The sequence below is a fragment of the Anopheles arabiensis genome, chromosome X (genome assembly GCF_016920715.1).
Source record: "Anopheles arabiensis isolate DONGOLA chromosome X, AaraD3, whole genome shotgun sequence".
Taxonomy (NCBI): Eukaryota; Metazoa; Arthropoda; class Insecta; order Diptera; family Culicidae; genus Anopheles; species Anopheles arabiensis.
Window position 1 is genome coordinate 12,146,845 of NC_053519.1, and position 20,524 is coordinate 12,167,368.

General features: G+C 47.2%; 1 protein-coding gene and 1 long non-coding RNA gene across 3 annotated transcripts in view; one reads left to right on the plus strand and one right to left on the minus strand.

Annotated features, from left to right (window-relative positions):
- Positions 1–2,829: 2,829 nt before the first annotated feature.
- LOC120906192 (chaoptin) overlaps positions 2,830–20,524 on the plus strand; it is a 37,347-nt gene continuing 19,652 nt past the window's right edge. The window contains exon 1 of the mRNA XM_040317696.1: positions 2,830–3,374. Coding sequence (XP_040173630.1) covers positions 3,366–3,374 — 9 coding nt within the window. The 5' untranslated portion in view covers positions 2,830–3,365. The remainder of the gene's footprint in view (positions 3,375–20,524) is intronic.
- LOC120906193 lies at positions 3,373–15,013 on the minus strand. 2 transcript variants are annotated; one of them, XR_005740057.1, is made up of 5 exons: positions 14,763–15,013; positions 9,409–9,543; positions 4,994–5,159; positions 4,565–4,909; positions 3,373–4,491 (listed from the first exon to the last, which is right to left on the minus strand). It is a non-coding gene; the product is annotated as an uncharacterized LOC120906193 (long non-coding RNA). The 2 variants fall into 2 exon arrangements; XR_005740056.1 differs by having other exon boundaries at positions 14,361–15,013.

Below are 20,524 nucleotides of genomic sequence, written 5' to 3' on the forward strand. Positions count from 1 at the left end.
CGGCTCTCGAATCGGAATTGGCTCCTAAAATAGAATCGGCTTCCAAACGGAGTCAGCTTCGGCATCGCCATAAAAATTGGCGTTTGGGTCCAATCATACTGCGTATTGATAACCGCAAAAAATCAAAATTTACTAGTACAAGATCCATTCTCATGGAGACTCCCGGACTGATTTTGCTTCTAAAACTTGATTTTTTTTTAAATTTAAGAACTAATTCACATTCCGGAGCTAACTTTAATTCTGGAGTCAATTATGATTCCGTTACCGGGGCAGATTGCGATTCCCAGGTCAAATCCCGGAACCGATTCTGACCGCGGAATCGATTCCGGATTCAACTGCGGAATCGATTCCGGATTCAACTCTGGAATCGGCTCGGGAGTCAACTCCGGAATCGGCTCGGGAGTCAACTCCGGAGTCGGCTCCGGAATTGACTCCGGAATCGGATTCGATTCCAGCATCGGAATCGGCTCCGGAATTGATTCCAAACCAACCTGATTCGGAATCAGGTAGGTCCGATTTCAAGCTCCATCCACTAGTAAATAGATCTACTTTGTTGGCGGAATTCGATCAAACACATGTACGAAAAGAGTTCACACTCTTCGTTTAATGTCCTGTTCGATGAGCAGTTTTACAATCCCATCATATATCTCCATACATTTTATACCTTAATGGACGAAAATAGATTTATTATACTTTTCCATAGGTTTAGAATGTATCGATTGAAAAGATTTAACGCAACGAACATTGGTCCAGGAGACGGTAGATCACAGCAAAATTATCAGTACAAAACATGGCAGATTAATACAGTTTAGTTACAATTAATATTTGGGTAGGGGGAATGAAGTTGAATGTGACACAACATTGTGGAGATAATCTATTAAAGAAACTACTTCAGAAGCAGGTTTAAAGCATCTATTAGCTTTATGAGTTCCCTTCAGAGCCGATACTCTATTCCCTTGCTGTGAAGTGATCTCCGATTCTGGTGCACCTCTCCTTTACTTGTTGCGTGACTTATTAATACACATAGAAACGTTAACAGTAACAGCAGATTAGAATCAGCGATTTAGTGTTTGTTGCTCCCGACACCCCCTCCCCCTTTCGATCAGCAAATGGACCGCAACGAAACGAATTAAACCTTGCGTTGATCAAGTTTCACTGACGTGTGCAACCTCACCCAACGGGAGTCGCAAATTCTCTCCGTAGTGAGGATTGAGGTGGTTAGGCAGATGTTTTGTTACACGAGCCTTCGCATGTAAATGATCTCTTACAACGGTCGGTGTTGGTGGTGGTGGTGGTACTTTCAGCCTTCCAAGTAACACGTTTGCGTTATTGTTCTGTTTCGAGGGCGGCCCATCGAACAAGTCGAAGAGACCGTTTGGCTCGGTCTCGCGTATAGGAGGTGTCAGATGTCAGTAAATCCGTTTATAGAATCCTTGCAAATGCCTGATTGGATTTTGGGGCAGGAACGTTGCGTTGGTCCAGGTTCGGATGTCTGCTGACTGACGGTACACAAGCTTACAGGTACTGTACCGTGCTGAGTGTATTGCAGAAAAGTGCTATGCGTGTCGGCTTACCCAAGGTAGCCATTATTTTACTCTTGCAAATGCTGCGCAATGTACACCTCTGGACATTGTATGTTATCATCTGTAGTGCAAATCTCTAAAAGATACTTTGCAAAATTTGTTTGAAACATTCGTTTTTTATGAAACATGACATACGAATGAATTTGAAAACGATTTAAGACTGATCTGTTTGACCAAGATTACGTAATCTATACTTTCTTAAGTCAGTCGTTACTAGGCTAGGATGATGATTTAGCAGTGCAACAATAGATGTCCGAACTCTGCTTCACAGCATCTTACAATCAAAAATGTAAATACACAACAAGAGTGTGACTCTTACATCTGTAGTTTGCAGTGAAACACTCATCTATGGATCATTCCGATCTCTTAGAGATACTCTTGGTTCGAGGATCGACACGGAAACTGGCACTGGTGTACAACAAAATAAAAAAAAAAGTTCTCCGTAGAACCTAAATTGTGTCTAATTACAATTAAACTCTAAAGATTGCCCCGCGGGGTTAAAAATCTAACCGGACCAAAGTATGCATTAGGTCCGTCCTAGCGCATGGAGAGCATCTTCTTTAATTGACTAACAACCCCCATGGTGGCAGAAGGGGTGCCTACTGCTGCTAAGCGGCGAATCTCCGTAGCTGAAACGGACACACACGCTTCCCTTCCCGTTCATTAGTGGCCCTTTCGCGGGCGGATTCGGTCCGAAGATTATGAGACCCTGCGCTCGCCCTTACCAGCATGCCGGAGTGTGGAAGATGGGGAATAGGTTAAGCAAATGAAAAATTAGTAAATTACAATGGGGGTACGAGCGCACGCGCGCACTTTCCACTTTGCAGCAGCGTATACGTGTACATGCCGACTTACTTGGCTTCGATTTTGGATTTTCGGCCATCTAGGGTACGAAATACTTTTTGTTTTGCATGCTTGAGCCTTAGTTAGCCTGGCGGGGGGTTCCTCCATTTTTTTTTGCATCACCCTTCGCAGTTCATACACCGAGCTCGGCCTTCAGCACTTTTGGACGGCCTGTGTCGCTCCACTCTAGTCCTGGGGAAACGCCTGCGACACCCGGGGATATTCAGCACCGGGGGGAAGCGTAAAACAAAGTCGGCCCATCGACATGGAGGCGGCAGTGCATAGATAATTAGATTAAGACCGCACACCACGAGCGAGAGACAGAAGGCACCACACAGACACACACCTCCCGGGACACATTTCGGCTTGGGGGGGTTTCGGGGGTTCTGGCAGAACGCATACGTCGCTGATGACCGCAACGGAGCGCGCGTAGTTTGCCCAGTGCGCCCATTGCAGCTTATTAGTTCATCGAACGCGGACCTGTCCGGTTGTGATCTCGGCAGTTGGTGTTTTCAAAAAAAAGGGCTTGCAACTGGTCGTCACCTACTGGTAGCTACCGGATTTGCCCGACGGTCAAGAGTGTTGGTTCAGTGTGGTCGAGTCGCTTGACGTTACCTGAAGATATAACAAAACGCAGGGTCGTTCACCGGTGTGAGAGCGCGAGTGTCGAAATCCTAACCTCCCGGTCCAGGTGTTACTGGATCCGCGTGTGCGGATCAGTTGTGAACCGTCTTTCTTTTGTTGCTCCGTATTGCCATCAACAATCAAGCTACAGCAGCAGAGTTCGCATACGGACAGTTTGCGTTTCCGTTCGCTATATACAACACAAAGTGCGCCGGGATTAGTGATACGGTGTGCTCTAGTGTGTCTAGTGCTGCTACGATCAATCAACCGCCACGTTGCAGAACAGCTGGATCGTCGACGCAGCGAAACGGCTCAATGGCTCGGGTTGGTGTTTATTTTATATTTCCTTAGACCATACGCTAAGCATCATGTTAAGAATTTCTTTCGCAGCTCACGTGCTATGTATTCGAACAAGTATGTTGTAGCCAAATTATTAATAATTTCGGATTCGAATCGTCGCGTTAACATGTCGCAAAATACTCTTTCACGCCCCTACACCACGAAGCAATACATCGGAGTTTGCTATTCTAATTGAATTACGCCTTTAACTAATCTAATTTGGCACAGTCGTAGTGTCGATATTGCCTTCCCTATAGCCTTCTTTCCAATGGCGGAAGGAGACTCTGTGACACGCGCGGATTCCAAGCGAAACTGTCGAATCCTGTAATGTGCGTGAGAAAGCGGTGCCGTTACTTGAGGATCGATAGTTGATGGAGCCATGCTCATGGCGTGTGTTAATCAGTTTTCTTTTGCCTTTTTGAGCGAGCCTGAGCTACATTTCCGCGTTCTGTCCTCTCCAATGAAGCATCAACACAGAAGCACGTGGCATTAAAATCCGCCTTTCCCGAAAAATGTGACAGTCATTGCTGGACTCGTTCCTAGTGCCAATGCGATGCTTTATGTGCAGATAGTGAAAGCGGAAATTACTTTTCTAACATCCTTTTGCCTGTCTTCACTCTGCATGCGTTGCGTGCAGTACAACATCTTAGCCTGAACGGGTGTTTCTGGAACCTAACACACTGTATGTGATATTGCCCTAGTATTCCCCACACCTCCATTTGGTGTCTGTCGTTCTCCAATCTATCTGCTGAATGTGTACTCCGTCCACTGCGCGGGGGTTAAAGCTTTCTCGGGAAGGTTATATCCGAACGATGATGGTTCGTGGTGAACAGTCACCACACCGAGGTACTGTGTAGCAGTTGACGGTGGCAGAAGGTGGCAGGAAGTAGGAAATTGGAATGCTATTTGCGGTACCGGTGCTGACGATTTGAGCACTCCGCTCGCTGGCCCGATGGTGACTTGCAGCAAGAAGCGCGCTGTACCTGGGCAACAGCTTTGATTTGGATAGTAAATGAGAAATAATCGTGCTTCCCCCACCAAACACGAGATCTCTGATGACATCTTCGAGTGGTGGTGCGCCACACCTAATGCAACTGTTAGTCTGCAAAAAAATGGCAAAAAAATGCAGTTAATAATATTTTCGTATCGTTTAGCACTGCGGATAATTAACTTACATTGTCATCAGCGTGCAGGAAGCCATTCGGTGCCGAAGGTGTGGAGCCACGAAGCCTAGTGCCCGTGTGCCTGTATGCCTGCATAACCAAACTAACCCCCAGAAGGCGGAACGACGAATGTGACCGCTCGTCGACACACCTGAATATTTGCTCACCTTGGTTTCGAACACGCATCAGGTTTAGCAAATTTCAGGCTGGGCCGAGAGAAATCGTTATGCATTGGAGAGGGTTAGTTTTAGTTAGTTTTACGTATACGAAATCATTCCGTCGGTTGCAGAAGGTACACATAGATAAGAATCTAATTTCGCCGAGAAGAAAAAACATAGATCGTTGCTCACGGAGATGCTAATTCGAGAGAATTAATTTGTGTTTAGATTTCATTCTAATGAGATGAAAGATAAACAAATGTTAGTTTACATTGTAGCTTACTTGGTTGGAGTTGGAGTTCGTTTTGAGTGCTACGAACACATGATGCAATTTTCGCTTGTGTGTAGTATGGCAGTTAATTTGGTTGGACATCAGTTCACTAATTGTTGTTCTTATCCGAAGATCGATTGTTGTTAGGTTGAAGTTGTATGTCGCTCCAATCAGTTTTCTGAAAAAAAAAACAAAGGAGCAAACTCGGGCTGCCATGTAAATTATTCGAACCCTGTCCCACTCACCCCAACGGAAGTAATACGGGTAAAAAGTAGCAGTACTGTACAACGATGACTAAAGTTGGAGGTAATAATTTGTCGAAGTTGGTTAGTTGTAACATTTTGTAGGTCTAGGTCTCAAAACAATTCCTCAAATAATGGTTGGGGCCTAGCGTTATCTGATGATTTGATTTCATGTGGCATTATTAGCGTTGGAAAACCGCAACACACTTTGTCAACCGACAATATGGTGGGGACGGGTGAAACACAAAAAACGAGAACGTGAAATAAGCCATTCAGGTTCGGCTGCTCGCGTAACGCCACGTCACTGTGCTTTTGTTTGCCGTGCGTTTGTGTGTGTGTTGTTGTTGCATAACTCTAGCCAGAACGGGAGACGCCATGTTTCTAAACTACGGTGCCCACCACCTCTCACCCTTTTCCCGCCCGAATCGCCAGATCGGAAAATCGGAACGATGACGCGATCCTCTCAAAATGCACATCCCAAAAAAGCTGAAGTACAATAGAGGTACATTAATCTGCATGCAGGTTGGAAAAAGTGATGGAAGAAGAAGAAAAGGGGGTGAGGGGGGGAGGGGGGTTGGGATAATATGCAACCACCATCACCCAAGCTGACAGCACAAAGGGTTTCCGTTTCCGGCTCAACCCTCCGAGGGAGAGGGATGGGAAGAGGGCTGCTGACCGCGATCGGCCCACAGTTGGCACTCGTGGACACGGTTGGGTTGAGTTTAGTGTATTGTAGGGTATTGTACAGAGCGAGAGAGTTTGCAAGAGAGTGGTAGAGGGAGCGGAGGGGAGAGAGAGAGAGTGGGAGGGAGAGAAAAGAACAAAAAAAAACAATCGGGCTCAGAACTGAGTGACGTAGAAAAGATGTGGATGACTAAACTACCTTTTCTTAGTTGCTAATAGCAGGTGTGATAGTGACTCAGAAAGCTATTCTAAATACATCGCCAGATTCAGGGACGGTTTTTGCCATTTGCAGTCGAAGTAATTAGAGACGGTCATTACTATTCATATCAACAATAAGGAATTAGTTTGGATTAGCTGTACTTCAAGTTTTGCCCTCCACATGAAGGTGAATACAACATTTTAGACGAAGTACAGTCATTTCTGAAGGATGAAGTGTTCCGTCATAGAAATCCAGAAGTAGAAGTCCCGTTCTAAGATTCTCAATATACTTTCCATGCATACATATAAATACTAACAGTACCTACAACAAATTTAGTAGATTGATGATTAAATGTTGGTATATATTGGACAAGTTAGTGTAGATCATTGCTTCAGCATGAATTTACTTGCAGTACGTCAGGCTACTTCAGGTTCTTCCTGGTTTGTCTGGGGACCGAATTTCTTTATGTGTCGTATATTGACACATAAGAATCATGTTCTCACTCCATCTTAATGTAAGCAAAAATGCTAACCGCAGTGTTGTTAGTTTCCACATCTATTACAGCGTTATATATCGAACAAAAGGTTCCATAGCAAACATCGCACTTTTGATCGCCGTCTTCCCGTTGCCTCATTATACTGTAACACTCACTAATCTTTCAATTCGCCCTTCATACTCTAATTACCAGCAAATCTCGTAAAAATCTTTGCTATTTTAAATACATCCTTCACAAAGACTCTACCATATGGTAGTAGCGCATTAATGCAGATGTTTTAGCAATTAAAACGTAAGGATGAGGCACCCATCACCCAGGGTGGCCTCGTTTTGCACTGTCCCCTTGCTTAATGCAGGCGAAACAACAAAATCCTCAAGTGCTTCAAATAATTTCTTTTACTAGCTTCCGTGTTGGTGGTTTTGAAAGATCCCTTAAGGCCGGAGTGCAGCCGTGCCGTGCTGAGCGGTAATTTAATTAGGACATTAATATGCACTACCCCTCTAGGTTTAGCCGCAGGATCCTCGATTGTGTCGGTAGGGGACCTGGTTTGCACTCAACGACCATCGTTCCTTTTTTCATACCATAAGATGGTGCTCCCGCCCCTCGTGGGTATGCATGGTGCTACTCTTCGCAAGTGGAAGTATTTCCATTTTCCAAGCCTATACACTCAATGCCGTTAAATGTAGTGCGCGCGCGCACACCCGTTTCATAGACAGCAATATAACATGATGCCTTGGTGGTGACTCAACCCACTGGTTTCGCCAGCGTATCAAGGTGGGAGGTTTTGCCGCTGTAGTGAAAAGTCTAGACGCTCTAGTAGCATCACGGTATACTTAAGGCTCGCGATGATACGGCCACTGCTTCCGGCCCCGGATACCAAAAAGCGTTACTGGTAATACCATATTATGGAGGCATTAATGTACCACCCGGCATATGGTGGGGAGACTATCTACCCGAAGGCACACCTTATTTGCACACTGGGAAAGCTGCTGGTTCGTGTCCAAGGAAATGTGGCCTTTTCTTTGTACACGAAGACCGTGATCAAGATATTGCCTTATAGCGCATAGCGAGAAAGAGAAAGGAAATGACGGAAAAGAAGATACACCACACTTAATTGAATTAGTTCGTCCAAGAGGTCACATCAAGCCCGGCGCTCGAACTTCAGCGTTCAGAGGTTTGCATTTATGCGCTTCTCTGGTTCGTTCTTATGGGTATAGATTTATAGATTCAGATAGCTAAAGTAAGATGTTATGAATGGCCGCGTAGCAATCCAGATGTTTGCATCGTCTTGCCTGATGTAACGACTTGAGCGTACCCTGAACTCTGCACTGTAAATCTGGAGAATTTTACGCATTAGCTGTCTGAAATTCCAACACAGTAACAAACGCCAAATTGCGCCCTAATCCTCGTTCAGCTAGCAGCCATTTTGTCAACGCTTACTGCAATGCTTCCTGCTAATTAAATTGATATTGGATGAACCTTCAGGCTGGCAGAATCAACTCGCTATTCATTTCAATTAAGCAGCACACTACAAGGGTACCAAGCAGTCTACAGTGTGAGCATTTGGCTCCACAGAAATTGAATGATTCGGCTGGGATGTGCGTTCGCTGCACGGCATTTAACTCCCACGAGACTCTGTTCACTGGAGACACCGTTTCAGTTCACATTTAGATACGGACCGCATTGCTGCTTTGGGCATGCTTGCGCATCAAACATCACGCTATGGTGTCGGTAAAGCAGGATGAAGAAAAAAACAAACCAACAGCAGCAGGACTTTCATTAATCCAATGCAAAGTTATTGATATGCTTTGCTGGGGGGGAAGGGAAGTATTAAATAAAACGAGAGATGCATAAAATGGAATGTCATTGATGGCGTTGTGCTCACGATTCCTTTTTGCCGCATTTCACGACTCTGAAGTATTTTTATCACGATTAATATTGAATTAGGAGTACGTCCCATGTCCATTAACTGGAACCCGATTTTGTTCATAGTCTGGTTCCTTTTAATTTGGCCAATTTATGTGTCAATAGAATAGTCATCCTGATGCAATTCACCTAAACTGTTCAGAAATGTACGAGCTTAGTCTCGAACGTTATTTTTTCTGCTTGATATCCCATTTATATACGCTGCTCTGCAAATTTCGGCGGTTGTCATTCTCCATTTCTAAGCTTTGCTTCAACTTGTGGTCATCGGTGCGTAACTAAGGTACGCATCGTTACACCTACGCCCTCATATAGCAGCCAAATGCACACTCGCCCTCGTCAGACTTGTAATGGGAACGTCATAAAAGACCTTGAAGAGGAGTTCCCGTAGTTTGTGTTGTATGTCTATTCCCCGTTTGAGGTTTGGCTAAACCCAACACCGAAACGCTACTGGCGCGTCTGTTTGTTCCTGTCGGCGAGCTCTGTTTGGTGTTTTGGAACTCCTCTTCCCGCGATTATTAATCGTAGCAAGGTCTCCGCGGGCCGCACGCGATCTTCGAATACACAACGAGAAGTAAGATAAGTGCTTGGTACATGGTACTTTTCTATTTTAAGACTATTCTCCCCGATTTTTCCCACTGCGGTGGAGGTATCGGAGAGGAATGAGTTGGAATTGACATTAGAATTCGCTATGCCCATTACTGGCCTCGTTCAACATCGTAGCCAGTTCGGTGGAGCGAACCTGTCAGGTTTGACGTATATTTGGGGCTATATAAGCTACAGAATAAATATTTACAACTGATTTTGGAATGCAGCCGTGTGCTGCAGTCGCATACAACTCGTGTTTTCATATGTGTGTATGTTTGTATAGGGGGTTACTTACGATATCGGCAAGAAGCTGGAGAGTGGCAAAGGCATTCCGGTAGCGAACATCTGGCTGCAAAACCGTGGAGAGCGTTGTGCATGACATCATCATCATCAACGCGGGTGTGTGCTCGCGATTTCCATCTATTGTTCCCTGGGGATGTAAGGAGGAGAGAATGGTAGAGTAGCAGCAGCAGCATCTCTCGCTGCTCCAGCAAGAAAGCAAACCCACGAGCCCGAGTTGCCGCAACAAAACCCCAATGTACACAGACATACACCGAAAGGCACGCTATCGAAAAAAAAGAAACCGAGCAGCAGATGAGCATCGGCAGGAAGGGGCGATAGGGTTTGGTTTTGCTTTGACCCCGTGCAACAGGCATCCCTTGCTGGGCGGTGCATGTTTGTATGAGTAGTTATTTCTGCCTGTACCTTCTGGCCGCTCGTGGGTGTCTTAGTAGCGCCAGCCAGCCAGCCAGTCAGAGCTTCCCAGCTGCACGGGAAGCGGTCGGTGAGCTGGTTGCGGGTGAGTTTTGGAAAGGGTACGACAACCCGACAATCTTTAGCGTGCGCGTGGTCCAGCGAAAGAGCGAAGCAGAGCGAAACAGAGCGAGTAAACCAGAAGATCCAGTGACCTGGTTTCTTCTGGGTCCTCTCCAACTATACTTCCAACAGATCCAGATTTCTTTCCCCTGTCCCCGGGGGTAATACGGCAATGTGTGCGGCAAAACCCTTCGTCAAACCACCACCGATGCGTTGCGGGCAGAGTTCTAAAAGGCATCGAGCAGCGGAAAAACTGGTTCCAGCCCGTGCCAGCTGCGGTCAAATGGGGAGACCGCAGACAACGCAGTAGAGGTTTTCGGTACGGTCGACCCTCGAACCCTCGCCCTCGTTGCTTTGCCGAGCCCGCCGCAATAACGCTGTATTTGGTATGAACTGCTGCAACGGTTTTGCAGTGTGGAGGCGGTTCGCCCCCATCGTTTGCGCAATGGCATGGAGATCAAGCGCGTCAGACGATCTGACGAGCTTGGGGTAACGCTGCGTTTCGAGCAGTACTGCACGAAGTCGTACGAACGCTCCAACATTAGCAGAGCATGATGGGCAAAACTATACTTTCAGCCCTGAAACACGCTTTTGTGCTAGGAACTAGCAGCAATCACTTCGGCCTGGGAGACACGATATCTTGACAGGAACGGGGGGGGGGGGGGGGGGGAAAGGATTGTTTGCTCTACATCAAGTCTGCTTCTACATGTTTCCCGTCTTCGACCCATGATGTCGTCTTAATTTTCGACCGCTGCCCGATTCTCTTGAAGACAGAGCAGTCCATTATTTGAAGCAACCTTCATTAGGGCCGACCAGGGCTCGCCCACCCATTCCCTAGTGCCATTAAAGTGCCGCTTCTTTCGCTCGCGCCTTTCAATTTGCCACACTAAATGATTGTTGATAGAGCGCGTACCGAGTGCACACTCTGGGCCAACCCCGATTGATGTCTTCAAGTACTGGGCTGGCCGTTTGACTGGTCGTGCTCCCCCAGTGGGTTTTTGTTATTTCTTTCGTACCGAGCCAGCAAGGGAGGTACAATGACAATTAAAAAAAAAGAGAACTTCAACACACAGCGAGCGCGGGTGCAGGATGGTTGTAACAGTAACCACCACGGGTCGGCATCTTGCTCGGTCCACCTCGCCCTTCCTACTTCTACTTCGGGAGGTACTCCAAATATGGTTGCCGCACTCTCCAGCACGTACCACTCCCACGCGGTATCTCGCCGATCGGGGGTCGTTTCCGAGTTCGGATCGTTGCGTGTTGGTTGTGCGCGAAACGAACACCTCCCCCCCCCTCCCTCCACTCCTCCATTTGCCCCATCGGCTCACAAGGGCACAAGGGGTGAGAATAAAATGCTTCCAAACAGTGCCCCTTTCCTGCTAGGCTCCCAATTTCACCATTTCCAACGATAGATTAGATGAAGAAGAGTACGAGAGAAGAATTACCCATCTTCGCGGCGGTTTGCTTGTTCGTGTACGGCCCCCATTAGCTTAACCACCTACCTATCCCATCCCCCTTGGGGACTCCTTGGGGTGTTGGGAAAGAAGATTACGGGACGTTCTGGCGGGAACGTTCAAGGACACAACGCTCCCAGCTGTGCCTTTCCGTTGCCTTAAAACGCCGCTCGGAACTTCCCTCTCAAGAGAAGCGTAAACCGAACGAGTACTAAACGTGGTTCGATTTTTGTATTGTATTTTTCTAATTCTTTTAAATTTATTTTGCTATGCACCCGCCCCACCGTGACTGCATGTGCCGTATTCGGCGCTACTGAAACCGAAACCAAACCAACAATGTGTATGTGCATTTATGTTCGTTGGAGCGGAGCGGAGAGGTACATGCCCATCTAAAACCACCTTCCTCCGGCAGAGCTGTGGCCATGAGTGGCTTACAGTTCTGATGCAATCGCTCCAAGTATGTGTGTGTGTGTGTGTGTGTGAGTTAAAGTATTAATTCCACCGCTTCGCCGCTTCATATTCGCGAGCACGAACTCTATCCTCCATACGAGCGGCCAAGTTATATAAGACTAGTGTTCCGGCAATGGCCGGAAGTGTGCGCAGGGGGATCCAGGGAAGTAAACACCCGGGACACGGGATGCGACGGGAGTTGGGTTGGCTCGGACGGCCTCTAATTGTTCCGGGCGAAATGGGTTTTCTATTTTTGGACACTATTAAACCACGCCGCTGTGGTGGGACGGGCGAGTTTTGCCCAATGAAATGCACATGTGTATCACATGTTTTGGGTCGGTGTTTTTTTACGAGCAGAAAGGCAGCGGCACGTTTATAGTGCGTCCAATTGTTGCTGAGGATGGGCCTCAATGCAAGAGTGCGAGAGATACCGAGCGATTCTGTGCAAGAGCTACAGAATGAAGAACTAATAAGACAAACCGCCACCACAGCTCTGAGACGGATTCGGCGTTTCCGTAGGGCCCCGGCGGCGGTGGTGCCAAATGGGCAGATGTATCGAACTGGCATAGCAGCGGGTCCGGCGAAGACGGGGTGAGCGAAGACGACTCACATATAAAATTAGGTCCCACCAACTAAACAAAAAAAGAGAAAACCCCCAACCGCAGACAATCAAAATGCGAACAAATGTGGTGTGCGGAGGAGGCAAAGAACGAGCACGACAATTCAAACTACTCTCCCCACCTCCAGCAGAAAGCCTCCCAAGCGTACAAAGCGCGAAGGGTGGTCACGGAGGTGCGAGATTTCAAACAAAGGAACATAAAAATTGGTACAGTTTGTGGCCCCGCATACACTCGTATGTGTGTTATGGGGAAGAAGGTTTTTGCTTCTTCTTCTTCTTCTTCTTATTTTTCTTCTCCTCTATTCCCGTTCCAATTCACCCACGCCCCCTCGCCCAACGCCCAAACTGCTGCGACTGGGGCTGCAGTTGTTAGGGAACTGGATGAATGTTTTGTTGCAACACAAAGTGTGTTCTTCTCGATCGGCACTCTTTCCTGACCGTCTCCATGCCATCGAAATCTGATAGCCTTCGATACATTGGTAATTGACTGTTACTGCTACTTTGTCACGTTTCGCGTTACTGGCGGGGGGGGGGTTTCCGATAACGCCATGTGTGCAAGTGCGACGACCACACCACAGCAGTCGCAATCGCGCTCATCTCACTTCGGGGCTCTCTCCAGCGTCCAGAATGGTGCCGGGGATGACCTTCACAGCGCAGCAGCCAGGCGAATTAGAACAGCGCGTGAAATGGTCGATGCGATGGGAGCCGAGAAGGTTCGCGGGATTATAGGGGAAAGGGTGACTTCTTACTTGCGGTGTGCGGCCGCGAGTTCTTTGTTTCCGCTGGTTTTGAGTGGGTTGATTGAAAGTCTTCTGGTAGGTTTTTTGGTGGATGGTGACGACTTCGGTGTCTGACGGCGACAATTTGCTGCTGCCGGTGCGACCTGAAACACACTTGAGAGGCATTGTCGGTGGTGTCTGCTTGAATCTCTTATTTTTACTGGAAGAATAAACGAAATGGTGTATAGCTGGTCGCTGGTGGGTCACAGTACTATGCGACTCTGCATCACATGGTCTATACTGCAATACCAGCGTCACATGAGAATGCGCTTGACCATCATCCGAACGAAAGACAGTGCACGAGTACGAATCTCAATGTTTGCCGTTTTTATTCGCAATGTCTCGCGTTACGAGGGACCAATAGCATCTATTTATCTAACGTTGCTTTCTGGGTTTTTTCGAAGCTAGACATCTTTGCGACCCTTTTGAAAATGACACACTTTGGAGCATTTGAAATTGAAGAATCAATCAAGAGAGACTTATAGAGCCCTCCAAGAGAAGTAGTCACCTCGCTTAGTTGCCAATCCCATTGCTCCAAGGCAACGCTAATGCATCCAGCATCTCGAAAGTAATAAAGCAGTCTTGTCTTGCCCACCCCTTTATATCCCACCCTGTAGTGAGCAAACGTCTGGGATATAACTTGGCACCCCCGTCCGTGCCCTGCGAGGAAGCTGTTGCATTAGATCTGCTCGTGTCAGCGCCAATCTGGCGACAGCACGTCCCAGCCAGACGACGCCAGCTTTATTTCGCCCCGATATATAGGTCTGCTCGACTGGCGGGCCGATTTGGAACAGTCGGGTTTTTGCCTGCCCAGTCACCCCAGCCTCGCAATCGTGCAATGCGCGAAATGGATGCAAATTTTTGATGTCATCAGTGTACTTCCCTTCACATGTGCTTGTGTGTGTGTGTGTGTTTGTGACGAATGTATCTGAAGGCTGCTGCAATATTGCATCACAATTCGAGCGGAAAGGGGTTTAAAATATATATATGATGAAGGTATATATATTCCAGCAATGATGCTGAGAAGCGAAGAGCATATGCGCTGAGCAGCTGAGTGTACCTTCGTCGCGTGCTCGGCAGCATGAAACTTGGAAAGCCTAAGAAGGCAACAACAATGATCGTGGCCTACCTTTCGTGGCCAATCTTTCCAACGTCTCCGAGGCCGAAAGAGGCAGCCAGAGTGCACCAGAAACCGCAGTTTTCTGCGCTCGACAATTGTGTAGTGTTGGCGTTGGATGCACGGAAAGGGGTTTGAATTATTGAAACGGGAGGAAAGATGTGCCTTGATATTGATTGTCAGAGTGTTGGAGGTTTAAGCTTCGAGGCATTGGAATGCCTTCCAAGGGACAGATGGGTCACACAGTTTGGAGTTGGTGTGGAAAACACACACTCTATTTCACGACGTGCTCTCGGGATGGGAATCAACCTAGCCCTACCTCTATTGCCGAAAGTTCTGACCTACGCTCAGACACACTAATAACACCGTTGTTGTGTTGGTTTCTCCGGCTAGTCCGACAATCACTCACTGTACCTAATTGCATTCTCCGACATGGCGCACTGCCCAAGAACAATAACACATAAGAACAGAACATTTAAAAAAACACACACATCGAACACAACACCACGGCGGCACACATACACAAACACTGGGGCACAAGAAGGAGCTATAAATGTCTTGAAACGGCAACAGCAGCCAGGAGCGTGCCGCGCTTGGAAGTCTTCGCCAAAAAAAAAAAAACCCTCCGGTGTTCCGGGTTCTTGAGTTGCGTCCGGCGCCGAAAGCGAACAACAGCCGACTGTGACTTGCCGAGCGTCCAGCAGCGCTCACAACACTTTTTCACGGGGCCGCTTTTCTGGAAAAACGGGTGGTCCCCGCCGGCGCCCGCGCACGCACACACACACACACACATACGCCCTCCCTGCTGATGAGCACCCAGGCACCCCTGAGCACACTCCCTGGCCCGTGCACAGGATGATGCCCTTCTCCTTCCCTTCTATCTTCTCCAGCAAACAATCCCCTCCAAACGCGGGTTTGACCCGCGCGCGTGTGTTGGATCGAAACGGGCACAGCAATGGGGCTGCGGGATGCCGGATGGGTTCACTCTCAGCGAGAGAGAGAGAGACTGATAGAGTTAGAGAAAGAGGGAGAGAGAGAGAGTGAGAGAGAAATAGAGAGAAAGAGAGAGAGAGAGTGAGTGAGAGAGAAGTACCACCCGCATGTTCGAGGGGAGCGTGTCGCGATGACACACACGAGCGCCGTGCGATTGAGCGGGAGCGGCCGAGACCGTCACCGTTTTTTGGACGGGGTACATATGGCACGGAATGGGCAATGGGCCCATGGTCGGGCGGATCTTCTTGGTGGTTTGCGGGTTCGCAGGGTGGGAGGGTTGTGTAACGACAAATGAATCAGCAAAAGAAAGAGACACCGAGCAAGGGATGATACTGCAAAGAAGAGAGTTAGAGACAGACAAAAAGTGTATGAGAGAGAGAGAGAGAGAGAGAGAGAAAAGGAGCGAAAGAGAGGATGAGAATAAAGAGCACTGTAGGGTTGAAAAGCGGGGTACACTTCCCTGTGCAGTGTTCCCTTTTTTTTCGTGCCTACCAATCGGTCTCGCTCTGACTGCCTCTCCTCTACGCTCGACACGCGTGCACGATGGGCCCGGTGCATTAGAAGATCGGTCCATTCGGGGGTTCCGTGCCGCGATCGATTTGCTGCACCGCAGCGAGGGACTGGTCGTCCAACGACAACAGCGTCTTTTTCCTTCTACCCCAGCGTCCTCCCATTCTTTCTTTTCCTGCGTTTTGTTTGCTTTTGTATTTGCATTTTTCGCCCATGGGTGAAGTAATAGGTTCGGTCATTTCTGCACAAACACGCACACATGCACACAATGGGCTCAGGCGTGAGCAGCAGGTCCAGCGGGAGTGGAGCTAACTTACCGTGGAAAGCACAATCGCGCTTTGCTACAAACTGTTCAGTTAAAATGAAGCTGCATTTAGATACAGTATGTTTATTTCAATTTTCTGCCACAGTGTACCAAAACGCGAAGAAGCAATTATGTCACTGTTTTTGTTGTATTTTTTTTTCAATTTGCTAAAAAGCATGTTAAACAAAATGATATAATGTGTGTACGTAGTGCCAGCGCTTCCCAAAATAAAGATTGCATTTACTGTTTCAATATCTTCGTCCGTCCACTCCCGTCCACTTGTGCGCCCATAGTGCGCCCGACCGCACGAGGATATGAGGCTCGTCTTCTGGACTCTCGCTTTTCGGGTCGATACGGTTGAGTCATCCATCTGCCCGTCCGGCTCACCTACTCATCATACGTACACCTCCCACGCATCCACGCGCTGTTCGCTTTGTGTGGCTTGTGTCCCTTCGCCGCATACAAAGCACACAAAGATACACGCACGCACTCACCCCTATTTGCTGATGCCGAAGGAAAGGGGAGTGCAATGCCCGTGGGAGAAAGGTATTCTACACGCTATGCTGCGTCGTCGCCAGCGGGGTGGCGGCGGCGCGGTGCCGCACAAGAAAAACAATCGAATGTGTTGTTTTGTTAGCGTTTAGAAGTTTTGTTTTTCTTCCTTCTGTTCGGGTTATTAAGCGTCTTGTAAGTAATTGTAGTAATCAGCGAGTTCAAGGCATATAGAGGAGGCTGTGCACGGAGGGACGGTAACAGCGCGTACAGCGCGCTGGCGGGTAAATAGGAAACAGCTGATTCGTTGTGTGCCGCTCAGCAGGTATACCTGTGGAGCTGGGCGACATGTGTGCCACTAATTATCGATGGAATGCATTGCACTAGCAATGGGTTGTATTGTACGACCCATCTAGACAACCTGCTAGTGCTAGCTTACGAACACACGAACACATGATTCCAACAAACCAGCGTCGGCGTTCGAAAATTTTAGAATTTGTGCATCCAGCAATGCACGGTCTAGCCGTTTTTCCGTCGAGGAAAAACGGGCTCTAGTAGAGATATTTCATTGCAAGTGACTTTTTGTTTATGGCTTGCAGATGATCTTAGGACGACCGAAATAGAATGGGTGAACTAGTTCATCGCACTTTATTACCCTTGTGCTACATTGTGCATTCCTCAACTCAACGTTTTGGTCCTCACGGGAAATTGTTTATACAGTAGTTTGGAAATAACGATTGGAGTTCGATTAGCTCATATTTAAAATCGTGAAACTATTTGCTATTTCGTATACCTTAAAGTTTGAAGAATTTTGGAGTTGAGCCAGCATTTTGAAGAGAATACTTCTTAGAGTTAATTTCGACGCACCTGCTCGTAATTTAAGAAGCTATAGGCTACTAAGAGTTGACCAAACTAGACGTGCATACATCGATAATGAACCATTGACTGCGATGGCTATCAGATTTAATGCACACTATGACTCTTTTGACTGGAATTCCCTCTGCTAACCTGTATTTCTTTCTGTGATACTCTTTGTTATTTATTTTGTGCTGATTTTACTGACATTTTACCGTGACGCTTTATGTTATTTATTGCTACACTAGACACTTTATATGGTTTATAAGATCAGTGATAAGGCCAATGATGGCCAATCACTTTACCAATACAAATAAACAAATAAACAAATAATTGCCCTACAATAACCTCACATACAAACATAAGAGATGGCCTGGGTTGCTCAAATCTTTAAATAAAAACTAGCTTGCATGTCAAACTGGACTTTGTGTGCCAATGTCGAACGCTTGCTATGGCAGAATTGTATCAGATATTAGATATCTCGATGAAAAGATTCTCTGTTACAAGCCCCTGCTATAGTTTAATCCAGAAGGCTGAAGTTTTTAGTGCTTATTCTAATGAAAAATACTAATTGAAACCATTTTTACCTTTTTTTTTTACAAAATGCTTGACTAAAAGAATTAAGTCATCCGACGAATCGATGTTTGCTGACATTTTTTCAGACTGAAATAATCTAGGATGAAAACTTGAGTAGTGTGTGGTTTCGTATGAAGTGTGAACCTGATTTCAGCCGTCTACTTTCAAACTCCATATAAAAGAGCTGGCTAGTATCGGAAAAACCCTCACAATCAGAAGTTAAAAGGCAAGTGAAGGACCTTCAATTTTTTTTCTTCAAAAATCGTCCTCAATACATCACTAGCAGTCTTCTTCTTCTATTTGGCGTAACGTCGTACGCGAACATGCCGGCCTGTACAGGCTTTCGAGACTTAATTCATTACCACGCAGCCGTAAAGTCAATCTTTGCTACGGGGGGACGGTCCATTCTAGGCTTGAACCCATGATGGGCATATTATTGAGTCGTTCGAGTTAGCGACTGTACCACGGGACCGCCCCGACACATCACTAGCAGTAGGTTTATATAAATCAGATATTAAATGAAAGGATAAGAAAAATAGGCTCCAAATCACACAGAACATTGGGGTAAATAAATATCTTTAAACCACTGCACCCAAGACATCGCCGTTTATACCGATTCAATCAACATTTAAGGACGTAATAGAAGGATTCACGCATAAAATGTCACCTAAAAAGAAATGAGTAATGGAAAGTAAATGTCATTTACCGATTTTTTGTTCTGCTGCTGCTTCTAAAGGGGTATTGCTAGAATGGGAATCAGAAGTCTGTTCTCCCTTCTCACCTATCTACGGGTTGACATTTGACGAAACCAAACACCGCATTAAGGGGAAGAGGCATCCAGATGGTCACCTTTTCCCAAAAAAAATAAAAGAAACCCCCTGTACCCTGTACATGTTTTGTTTTTCACTCCCAGTTGACCAGATATCGCCATCGCCAGACCCATCAAATCCCGTTCCCCGACCTATCGTCGCCTGTCGTGGCGGCTAACAGCTTCCGCATCCTGCACTCGTACTCTTCCTGTTTGCGATTATTATGAACTGCTCTCGCTGAAAGGAGGGAAAGCAAACCGAGTTGTTGTCATTCGGACAATTTCCGCCGTTTGCCACTGTCCCGCGAGGCTAGGAGGGGGGAGGGGGAGAGGGGGAGGGGATAAAAGTGCTTTACCAAACAGCGCAAACACGCGGACGCGGAAACCCCGGGTGGAACAGTTGGTGGCCGCGTCCGGTTTAAATGATGGAAATTGTGTCCTTCCTTCGGCCTTTTCCTCGGCTGGGTAAAGCTACCCGGCTTACCCATCGTCGGAGCGGCGGACTTCGATTGCCCGTAACAAACTATGGGGCTTGGCGAGGCGTAAAACGAACCCGATACGGTGAAAAGCGCGGGACGCGCCGGGAAACGGAAGCATCTAATGGTCTTTCATATTGCCTGCTTCCTCCTTCGGTTTTCGCCTCCACGCTCGCCATCTCTCTCTCTCTCACTCGAACATTGCCATTGCTTTATTGGGAGCTGCCGCACACGGTCGCACCCCCCCCCCTCGCTTCTTTGTTCGGTTTGCTGGTGCGGTGTCCCGCGTCGTTGGTCAGAGTGGCGACATATCCTTAAACACGTGTCAAACCGAAGAAGCGCCGCACAGAAAATAAGAGCAAAAGTATAACATAATGTAAAAAAGAGACGGGAGGAAAGGGGAAAAAGAGCACGGTCCACACTTTTGACAGATTGCGTTTTTTAAGTTTTTTTTTTTTTGTTGAGGAATAAAAAAAAAGAGCGGAAAGGGTGCTAAAAAGGCAGAGAAACGATCAAGCAATGATGTCAAAAAATTGAACTAGCCGTTGGTTTTGGGGTTTGGTGTAGTTGTATTGTTTGTGTGGGTGTGGGTTCACCACACACCTCCCTGCGTCCGTGCATTGACTGCTTGCCCCTTTTTTTTGCTATTCCGGAGGATATATGTCATTCATCATGTGTCCTAGATTGGTCGAACCGCGTGGCCCGTTTACACTTGACAATTTATGTGTCGTATCAATGGCGCCGCTCATTATACGCCATGAAGCTTATGGTGCGCCTGGTGGGGCGGTTACGGCAAAACGGGGAGGGATGGGCGAAATTAAAGGGCGAAGGGGAATGCGATGTGACGGAATGGCAGAAGGCCCTCTCCAATTATCTCGAATGTAGTTTTCGCTCGACGGGGTGCTACATCGTTGGTGTGTTGTTTGTGTGCATGTGTGTGTGTGTGTTATTCTACCTTTTCACCCTAACACTATTAGTATCTCTGCTTCTCTAACAATACCGTCTCTCGCTCTATCCTTTTATCTTACTGCCTTATTATCCGTCAGCCTTTTGCGATAACAAACAATGTTGTAACATTTACACGCTGTACTAGAAAGCTAGGTGTTGTTGCGGGAAAAGCGGAAGGGGTCGGGAGCGTCTTCAGAAGAGGGTAGCAAGAGTT